General features: G+C 40.9%; 1 protein-coding gene across 1 annotated transcript in view; it reads right to left on the bottom strand.

The window, feature by feature from the left end:
- The window catches only part of Uggt2 (UDP-glucose glycoprotein glucosyltransferase 2), an 83144-nt gene continuing 72001 nt past the window's right edge, over positions 1-11143 (bottom strand). Inside the window, exons 34-39 of the mRNA XM_048341172.1 lie at positions 10152-10334; positions 8834-8994; positions 8148-8262; positions 3700-3816; positions 1792-1918; positions 1-551 (exon numbers count right to left, since the gene is read on the bottom strand). Of these exons, the coding sequence (XP_048197129.1) occupies positions 529-551; positions 1792-1918; positions 3700-3816; positions 8148-8262; positions 8834-8994; positions 10152-10334 (726 nt within the window). The 3' untranslated portion in view covers positions 1-528. The remainder of the gene's footprint in view (positions 552-1791; positions 1919-3699; positions 3817-8147; positions 8263-8833; positions 8995-10151; positions 10335-11143) is intronic.

Below are 11143 nucleotides of genomic sequence, written 5' to 3'. Positions count from 1 at the left end.
ATGTATATATATATGGCCATGGAATACTGTTTTATGAAATAGGATAAAAGCAATATAAATAGAGCATAGGAGTAAAACCTCATGTGGTTTAAGAAAAATATGTGACAGTGCAACATTACTTATATTTTTAAGTGATAAAAGTATTCTTATCATTCTTATTCTGAGAAAACCATGAATTTTTTTTTCTGTGACGAAATGTAAAAAATGGTGTCGATGGTTTGATCAACACCCTTGAGAGCTAGCTAGTCAGATACCTTCTAGCCAACTTGAAAGAACCAACTTGAACTGGTGAAAAATCCAGTGTTGTAAACAATCAGGAAAGAGTAACCACCTAGTTTAAAATACTCAGTGGTCACTTCTTAGATAAATCAGACCTATTCTATATGTTAAGTGTATGTATTTTAAATATTTTTTAAATTTAAAAACATGTCACTGTTCTCAATGAAACCTAATATTCTTAGCAGTAGTTCCCCAGTTCCACAGAAGGTGGCAGATTTCTGGTCATACCTCCGTCTTATATAAACCAGGCTAGAGTTCATCATGTGCCAAAACTGTAAGAGAGAAAAGTTGATATTTAATTCCTGAACTCTTACATGTAAATGTCACCAATTTAAACTAATTTTCTATGTAAAATTTCAACACTGGGGTTGACTAAGGATCTTTACCACTTTGAGCCATAGCACCACTTTCAGTTTGTGAGTGGTTAATTGGAGATAAAGAGCCTCACGGGGACTTTTCTGCCCGGGCTGGCTTCGAGCCATGATCCTCAGATTTCTGCCTTCTGGGAAGCCAGGATTATAGGTGTGAGCTACTGGCACCCAGCAATCATCATTTTGTTTTGTTTTGTTTTGTTTTTTGTTTTTTGGCCAGTCCTGGGCCTTGGACTCAGGGCCTGAGCACTGTCCCTGGCTTCCTTTTGCTCAAGGCTAGCACTCTGCCACTTGAGCCACAGCGCCCCTTCTGGCCGTTTTCTGTATATGTGGTGCTGGGGAATCGAACCCAGGGCCTCATGTATACGAGGCAGGCTCTCTTGCCACTAGGCCATATCCCCAGCCCCAGCAATCATCTTTTAACTTTAGAATTTTCCTCATACTGGGGAAATTCTTTACTGAACTACTCAAGGATTATTTGCTTACTGGTTTATTGATGGATTGATTGCTGGTCCTAGAGCTTTAATTCAAGGCCTGTACGCTGGCCCTGAGCCTCTTTGTACTCAAGGCTAATGCTCTACCATTTGAGCCATAGTTCCACTTTTGGCTTTTTCTGAGTAGTTTCCTGCCTGGCCTGGCCTTAAACTGCCATCCTCAGATCTCAGCCTTCCTGGTAGGTAGGATTACAGGTGTGAGCCATGGGTGCCTGGCATGAGATTATTTTATAACACAGCAGGTTGGCAGGAAGCAAATGTTATACTACCCACTTTCATAATGATAGGAGCTGAAGCTCTATCATGGGGAATAGATTCCCTTTTTGTTTCAACTTGCGAGTTTAAACTCCCAGAGAATAAATGGGCCTGAGGGTGTAGCTCAGTGGTAGGAAGCTTCCTTGTCATGCATGAGATCTGGGGTTCAATCCCTAAATTAATTAATGAATTAATGAAATTCATTAATATTTATAATTAACATGCATTATACCAAAGGTTTGTGAGCTTAGGCTATATAAAATGAAATTGTTAATGAAGCCACTGATTTTCCTAAGTTCCGACGATCAATCACTAAGAAACAAGTCTGCTCTATTCTGATCCAATTACTGCATGTATGGCTCAGATGTAACTGCAGGGTGATGATGACTTACTTGTACTTTTCTTCTTGTTTTCGAGATGATCTAATAGTTGTCGTATCTCTGTATCATATTCCACCCACTCAGGGACAATCCTGACAGCAGCTTTCAGTTTGGGTTCTTTTGTCTTGGGATTATTGCACTATAAGTTCAAACAAGTTTTGTTAGTGAAAAATCATGTTTCAAGATGACCAATAGAATATACATTTTATCAAAAGCAAAGCCTCACTATGTACTTAATGTAATGAAAATTGAGTATAGCTAGTGAAATGACAACTCAAAATCTATGTATGTAATTACTGCTTACTGCAAAGACCTTAATCAGACATTTAGAAATCTTGTGGAAAGAATTTGATAGTTCATAAGAAGTGTTGGACAACTCTGCACAATGTTTTGACTAAAGACGTCATTACATTATGATCTCTGAGAGAACATGGCAGGCCAATCTGCTATACAGACATAGCAGAAGAGCCCTGGACCTGGAAGCTCCGCCCTGGCTCCAGCGCCTCCTCCCTTCCCCCTCTGAGACCTGGGCACCCCAGGGGACTGCGCTGGGGTGAGGGGCTTTGTTCATCTTGCAGAAGAAACTAAAACAACATCATCTCTTATTTCAGTAACAGTCAATCGATTTTAACGACTTGGTCCCACTACTGAGTTTCTTGGGAGATTAATTAAATATGGGCCCAAAGGCAAGGGTTTAGGATGAGAGGCTGGGCGTACTTGAGGGCGGAGCTGATGAGGCTGGCCGGCGTGAGGGTGTGAGCTGGGGGAAAGTTTACAGAGCGCAGCTGCCATTTGCCTAGACCTAAGTGACAATGGGGCAAGCACCTCTCCACGTTCGAACGCAGCCCAGCTGCTGGGCAGCAGTGTGGACACAGCAAGGCCTTGAAGCGGCTTCCACACCACGCCACGCCGCCTCCGGCTGGGAGGAGAAAGCCATCAGCCAGGAGCCACAGTCTGTGCTCTCTTAGTCCTTTCTGTGGATTTTTTCCTACAGAGATATGTTTTATAGTAATGGAAAACAGCATTTTCTTCACAGAAGACAACTTTACAGGCAATTTTAAAAAATGAAAACGATGGAAATATTTCCTCCCTTAAATGGTGCCAGAAACTATTTGCAACACTATGCTCTCTTTAGTTCGCTTGTGCTACAATCTGTTTTCTCTAACTCGGGGCTGTAGTCTATCGGTGCATCTCGCCTCATGGAGCTTTGGCGAGGTCTGGAGATTTGAGTTGCCCTGAATGAGGCCTAGTAGCCGGGTACTTGTGTCACTGAATGTGTAGTCGTCAGGGTGCTACTGAAGATCCCACAATGGATAAACAGCCCCCAAAGAATATCTAGTACCCAATTCAAGGCTGAGAAACCTTGATTGAAATAGTCCTGATTGAAAGAGTCCAAATAGGAGCCTGACAACATTCATATACATCTCCCATCTTCAGTGCCATTAATCATGTTCTACTTTCTTTTAGGATGCTTCCTTGGCACTTGTCTGTATTCCCTTAACTTTTCTCCCAAGAAGCTGGCTAAGAGCAGTGCATTCCATCATCCTGAAGTGTTTCTGAAGAGGAGAGGGTTTAGCTGGGCATCAGGATGTTTGCCTCTTCCTTTTTCTGTGTAGTGCTACTGCTAGGAGGTAGCTGCTCAAGAATGAAATTTCCCAGTTAGCTCTGCTTTGTATCCTCCCACTGAAATAACCTCCAGTTATGAGCACAAGTATATTCTGCATCCCTGTGAATGAGCCAAGCTGAGCGGCTGGGGCTGAGGGGAGCGGCCCGAACCCAGCCCTTCCTCTCCTTGCCGTGCCAAGGAAATTCCTCATAGACTGAGCAGCAGGAAAAGCGAGACACATTTGTAAGACAGAAACTATTTTCATTCAAACATTTTCATGGTGACATCTGTGCAAATGAAGCACCAACACTCACCAGGTCAATGGTCTTGGCTCTCTGTTTGGATTCATCGTCACACCAGGTTTCACACCACAACCAATCTTGAGGCAGAGACTTAATGGCAACTTGATAAATCATATCATTTGGAAGATCCTATTGGAGGAAAAGAGATTTCAACACAGACATACAGAAATGAGGGTCATTTAGACAATTACACATGCAAATTTGAGAGCTGCTTTTAAGCTCTACATGCCTGATTTGATCTAACTGGCTTCCTCATGTTACGCACTGAAACGACACCCATGTCTCCTTAATCTTCAACTCTAGAATACGGGAGGAAGAGGGGGGCCAGAACCCCACCCGGCCATGCCACCTCCTGTGGACAGCTATGTCTCCCGGGAGCCCCGAGTCAGCGCTTGCTCGCACCTGGCAGTTACTACTGATTATGCCGGACCCCGTCGCTTTCCAGGCGAACTTTCGTCTCCTGGCTGGAAACAATGCTTCGCGAACACTTTCCCGACTGCACTCTCTGGGCTTTCTAAGCCAAGATTGCTGGCTCAGGGGTTCAAGAATATTTGACAAACAGGCCCAGGAATTCAGAGACCTTGAGACAGTTTTACAGGCCTCTTTCTAGGAAATATTCTCTTCTATACCAGGAGCTGTAGGTTCCTTCCTCTCCCTACAAGTTTCTGTGTCATGAGAAAGTTTTGAGTATTGGTGTTAATTCTTTAAAGTTCTGGTGGAATTTGGCAGATAGAATGCCTGGCCCTACGTTTGTTTTCCTTTGTTGGGAGACTTTATTACGGCTTCCATATGTTGCAAATCTATTGGACATATCATTCTAGTTCAAATTTTGTAGCTCAAGTTCATGTAGAAATGTAACCATTTCTTCTACAGTTCCCACTTTATTTGAATATGGGGTTTCAAAGTATTCCCTCATGTCTTATTTTCTAGAAGTTGTGATGCATCATTATGCTATTTATTTGACACCATTCTACTTTTAAAATTTTAATGTAGGCCCTTGAAGCTATAAACTTTCCTCTTAGAGCCAATTTGTTGTATCTGAAAGGTTCTGGTAGGTTGTATTCTAATTTTCATTAGATTCTAGAACTTTTGCTTCAATGATCCACCCATTCAACATGTTACTCTATGTGTTTGCATATTTTCTGTAGTCTTGTGCTGTGGAGTTTTACCTTTACACCATTGTGGTCTGATAGAATACAGGAAATTATTTCATTTTTCTTCTTTTGCTAAGATTTACTTTATATCCTAAAATATTGTGGAGAAAATTTCATGGGCTTCTTAGAAAAATGCATTTTGAGCAGCTGCTGCTAAAATATTCTGTAGATGTGTTTTTGTCTATAGTGTCATTTAAGTTTCGGGTTTCTTTGATAATTTCCTGTCTAGATGACATATTGGTGAGCCTAAGGTATTGGAGTCTGCCACTTACTATTGTGTTGGAATTTACCTATACTTTTATGTATTTGTTCTTGGGTGCACTGAAGTTGGGTGCATACATGTTTGGTGCACATTTATTTCTTCTAGAAGGATTGCTCTCTTCCTTGACTCATTTGATTGATTTTAGTGTGTAGCCTATCTTATCTGATACAAGTGTAGCTACCTCAGCCTGGTTCTGGGGTCCATTTATTTGGTAGGTCTTCCTGTACTCCCTTTGACCTAAGTCAATGTTTGCTTTTATCAGTCTGATTCATTTCTTGTAGGCAACATATGATCAAGTCATGCATTATAATCCAACATGTCACACTGTGCATCTTAATTGAAGAATTGAAAGCAATAATGTGCAGTGGAATTTAGTAATTCCCGCCATGGTGTTGTTTTTGTACTGTGGTTTCCTGCTCATTTGCTCATCTGCTCATATATATGACTTATTTCCCCCCATTTTAATGGTTATGTTTACCTTTATCTTGCAGTGTAGGATTCTTTTAAGTCATATACTATTTTAATTTTTATCATAGTTTCTTTTTTCAAATTTTGCACTTCCATTATGTATGATAACTTTTCTAGGTCCATTAATCTAGATTGGCAGTTGTTTATTTTCAGAGCTTCAAATACATCATTCCATGTCCTTGCTTTTAGTGCTTCTGTTAAGAAATCTGCTGTTACTCTGATGGGCTTTTCATTGTATTCTTTGGTATGCAAACTTAATGTTTTAACTGTGATGCATCTTATGGTGGTTCTTTTCTGGTCTGGTCTCACATCACAGAATACATTTTCTTTCTTACAATTTGGTAATTTGTTTGTTTGTTTTTGGTCAGTTATGGGGCTTAACTCGGGGCCTGGGCGCTGTCCCTGAGCTCTTTTGCTCAAGGCTAGTGCCCTACCACATTGAGCCACAGCTCTACTTCCAATTTTTGAGTGATGGGAAATTTTTTATTATTTTATGGAATGTTTTCTATTTATTAGTTTTTTACTTGTCCTTTGTTTAAACCCACAATGCTTATGTTTGGTCTCTTAATAGAATCTCAGAAGTTTTGCATGTTTCAGTTATATTTCTTTACCTTTTCTTCTAACTCTTCATTTGAATATTCTAATATATCTACATAGTGTTCAAGCCAGATATTCTGTCTTCAGTTTGATTCACTCTACTGGAGAAACTTTACAAAGTTTTTAATTTGACTTAGTGGGCCTTTCACTAAGTCTGACTGAATTTAAGTTTGATTATTTCTCAGGATTTCTATGCTTTTTCTTTTCTTTCTTTCTTTCTTCTTTTTTTTTTTTTTTTTTTGCCAGTCCTGGGCCTTGGGACTCAGGGTCCCTGGCTTCCTTTTGCTCAAGGCTAACACTAGCACTTGAGCCATAGCACACTTCCAGCTTTTTCTCTTTATGTGGTGCTGAGGAGTCGAACCCAGGGCTTCATGGATGCTAGCCAAGCATTCTACCACTAAGTCACATTCCCAGCCCGTTTTTTCTTTATTACTCTCTTATATTCTGCAAGTCTTCCTAACATTAAACTTTATTATGTGTATTTTGTGATATTTAAAAATAAGTTTATTTTTATCTCTTTGAATTCACTTTTTGGTGCTTTGTTGTTCTTTTTTTTTTTTTATAGTCCTGGGGGTTGCAGGACTTTTTTATAGTCCTGGGGGTTGCCCTCAGGTCCTGGGCATTGTCCCTAAGCCTCTTTGTGCTGAAGGCTAGTGCTCTACCACTTGGGCCACAGTGCCACTTCCAGCTTCTTCTGACTAGTTTATTGAAGATGAGAGTCTCATAGACTTTTCTGCCCTGGCTGGCTTCACACCATGATCCTCAGATCTCAGCCTCCTGAGTAGCTAGGATTACAGGTGTGAGCCACTGGCGCCCAGCCTTGAATTCAATTTTTTGTTTTTTTTTAATACTGTCCCCTTTCATTCTGTTGATCATCTTTATCATCAGGCTTCTGAGGTCTTTGTCTGGGCCTCCTTCTTCCCCTCCCCCCTCTTCTCCTTTTCTTACCTTAGCATTTCCTGTTGTGGGTTTGACCTTTGAAGGTGTCATGTGCTTGTTTTCTCATCTAGAGTTAGTTCATTGGTTGATATTTTTTTTTTTTTTTGGCCAGTCCTGGGCCTTGGACTCAGGGCCTGAGCACTGTCCCTGGCTTCTTCCGCTCAAGGCTAGCACTCCGCCACTTGAGCCACAGCGCCACTTCTGGCCGTTTTCTGTATATGTGGTGCTGGGGAATCGAACCTAGGGCCTCGTGTATCCGAGGCAGGCACTCTTGCCACTAGGCTATATCCCCAGCCCCATTGGTTGATATTTTAATCACTTACAGTCTTGACACTGAAACGTTTCAGGACTCTGTGGACAGAGGCGTGCGGGGTGGTTTCTCTTCGTGGGACTGGAGGATAGCAGTGGCCGGACTTGTGCCCACGCCAGGCACCAGGCCCTGTCCTCCCGCACGAGTCACACCGAGGAGAACTGCCCAGGGCCTCTTGTATTTTCTTTGTGTTGGGAAAGGGTAGGAAGCTTCCCCCGCCTGTCTCTCTCTCTCTCTCTCTCTCTCTCTCTCTCTCTCTCTCTCTCTCTCTCTCTCTCTCTCTTTAATATCAGAAGGCACTGCTGGTCACACAGCACTTTTTAAGTCTATGGTCTAGTCAAGGTCCCATCTCACTTACAACACAGGTCCCCTGTTTGTGTCCCCTGTGGGGAGCCAGATGGGCACCCCAAAGTGTTACCCTAATGCGTGTGACAGTGCACCTAATAACTCACTGAACTCTGTACCAGACACCGACAAGAAAAGGGAAAAGAGCAACTAAATGAGACAGCACCGAGAAAGAGACTGAGAATCACAATGTGAGGCTAAAATGCTATTAGTATTCAAAACATTGAAAAAACCCTACTGAAATGGAGTTGAAAATTACTTGTAAGTGCACATATTTTTATAAATACCCAACGTATACAAAACAGTTGAAAACAAAAGATTCTGATGTCTGAGTTGAAGCAGTTTATGCACATGCATTACATTTTTAAATTTCCATTTTACTCACCTGATCTAGGTTTGAAAGACTGTTTGGATCTTGGCTGAGAGCTTGGTACTGGCCCCTGAGCCTGTCACCTGCTGCGATTTTCCTGAACTTCTTGAGATCCACCACATATAAGGCACTGAAAAAAGGAACACTTCTTGGCTCATGCTGTTTATATAGTTTCTTCCAGTGACTGTCTATAGTGATGTTACTAACTATATCCTTGAGCATAATAAGTCTTTTCATAAATATACTCTTAGTTTCTAGTATTAGACATTAATATTAGTAATAGACATAGTATTAGACACAATTTGAAGTGTGTCCCAATTCTTGTAGGATCTCTATTCTTTACGGGTCATTTTTAAGTTTTTCCTGGTTGTCTTGAAATTGGTAGCTCTCAAAGAGAAGCAGCTTGAATGGAGTAACCGCATTTTCTTGGCAAACCAAACTTAAGTCTTCTGTGAGAGTTAGGAGTGCGTTCTGGAGCTCTATCACTTATACCCGTCAAGAATGAAGTAGTAAGAGAAGCCTGCACTGGCGGAGACAAAAAGCGCCAGGAAGGTTGTCATCAAGATTTTCTGAACTCATATGTTTAAAGACTTCTATCTGTGACTGGCATGTAGTAAGCACCATGTAACTGGTTGTAATTACTGTATACTCTCTAAGGAGAGTCCATATTGTGAGTTAATACATAAGGTACATTTTCTTGCCTGATATGGTATTTCCTTCTTGAGAGATGTGACGCCCAGTATCCCGTTTTCCAGAAGCGATAGCCATCCATGTCCGTGCGGCTGTCACAGAACGGGGTGTACCCATAGGGGGCTCCGTCCAGGTCAAAGTCACGGAGCTCTTTCAGGTCGTGTCTCACAATCTACATAATTACAATGCCGTCAATGATGAATAAACTCTAAGACAATGTATGTCATTTATATGGGATTTTTCACTATTAGCCTAGTGTAGGAAACAGCTGCATTTATTCATAATGTCTTTACAGATCAAAGGATACCTGAAATTTATAATCAAAGTCTATATAGCAGCAATAGAGTTCTTATTTAGTACTAGAATACTTTGTTGTAACATTCCTAAGTAAGGTATTTGATACAACACACAATTTGAGGTGCATTGCTCTTACTATGCACTCAGTGTGGGTTTCTAAATGTGTGCATTAATAATTGAAAATCATCTTATCATAAACATGCATTACTCCATATGGGAGTTATAAAAAAATGCCCCGAATATTCTAAATTGCTTTAATGACATGATTAGTACAGCTTAAAAAAAATGTCTCCAGCCTTCTGGAAAAATGTATTGGGGAAAAGGTAAGAAATGTATATTTATTACAAAATTTGTCAGGACATGCTCGCTGTATCACACATACTTTTTTTTTTAAGTTTCTTTTATAATAGCTCATAGCTATCAACTTGGAAAATACTACCAAAATACAAAATAATGGTTTATAGAATACAAGTAAGTTTTAATAAAGTTACATACACTTGTTTTAGATACAAAAGATCTACTTCAAATACTTAATTTATACTACTGCTGTTAAAGTGCTGCACAGTGTCCCATTAATGATTACAAAGGCAATGCAAGCAGGGAAAGGGAAAGTCATAACTTGTAGACACATAAATTTTTAAGAAGATGATAATTTGTTTTTCAGCCCAATTTAGCATTTTTCCTAAAAGTAGCAGAACATTATGGGCTTGATTACTGAATGAATGTTGAATGTTCTCTGGGTTTTTCCAGCAAGGAGACATCATTTAAAAAAAAACCAAACCAAGAACAAGCAGCTCATAGTTAAAGAAATTCAGGTGGCTCCTGTTTTATTTTCAATGCTCATTTAAAAATCTACTATTTTAAAGGGAAAGCTGTCATCTCCTAAATAATAAATGACCCCATGCGATGCCTTCCACTTTCCCCTGGGACGATGACAGCGAGAGTTAGACTAGAGGCCACGGCTGGGATGTCACAGTGCACCTACGTGTTTATGCAGCAGCAAAACAGAGAGTGAGCAAATAATCTTATTACCTGGTCTGCATCAACAAAAATGATTTTGTCCACTGCTAGTGGAAAAAGAACATCCAGGAAAAGGATTTTGTAACCCCAAATAATCCGTTGTTTCTCGGTTTGTGGACGAAGCCACCGGGGCCACTTATACTGGACTAGTTCATATTGGAACCCGTACTCCTTAGCCATGTGAGGAATTACTTCCTAAAAACATAAACGCCAAACAGCAAATCAAGGAAAGAGCAGCTTTGTCCTACCAAAAAAAAAATAAAAAAAAAATAAAAAAAACAACCACAAAACCCCCCAAACCAAAAACCCAAACCACTTTTAGTTTTTGTTTTTTATTTTTCGGCCAGTCCTGGACCTTGGGCTCAGGGCCTGAGCGCTGTCCCTGGCTTCTTTTTGCTCAAGGCTAGCACTCTGCCACCTGAGCCACAGTGCCACTTCTGGCCGTTTTCTGTATATGTGGTGCTGGGGAATTGAACCCAGGGCCTCATGTATATGAGGCAGGCACTCTTGCCACTAGGCCATATCCCCAGCCCCCAAACCACTTTTAAAGGAAAGAGTTTACTATGACCTCTAATGAATTAGTTGGGAAAATGCCAAAATTTGATTTATTCTCTTTCTGCCTTGTGCTTGCTTATGCTTGTAGCTCTACCAGTTGGGCCATGCTTTAAGCCCTTTTTGGTTTATTTTTCAAATACATCCTTGCATTTTTCGAGGCAAGCACTCTTGCCATTAGGCCATATTCCCAGCCACTTTTTTTTTTTTTTTCTCAGTCCTGGGCCTTGGACTCAGGGCCTGAGCACTGTCCCTGGCTTCTTTTTTTTTGCTCAAGGCTAGCACTCTGCCACTTGAGCCACAGCGCCACTTCTGACTTTTTCTATATATGTGGTGCTGAGGAATCGAACCCAGGGCTTCCTGTATACGAGGCAAGCACTCTTGCCACTAAGCCACATTCCCATCCACGTCCTTGCATTTTTGCCCAGGCTTGTGTGAGCTATGAAATCTTG

This window comes from Perognathus longimembris, chromosome 3, assembly GCF_023159225.1.
Source record: "Perognathus longimembris pacificus isolate PPM17 chromosome 3, ASM2315922v1, whole genome shotgun sequence".
NCBI classification, from domain to species: Eukaryota; Metazoa; Chordata; class Mammalia; order Rodentia; family Heteromyidae; genus Perognathus; species Perognathus longimembris.
The sequence above is the reverse complement of the archived record's forward strand: the minus strand, read 5'-3'. Positions and strand labels throughout refer to the sequence as shown.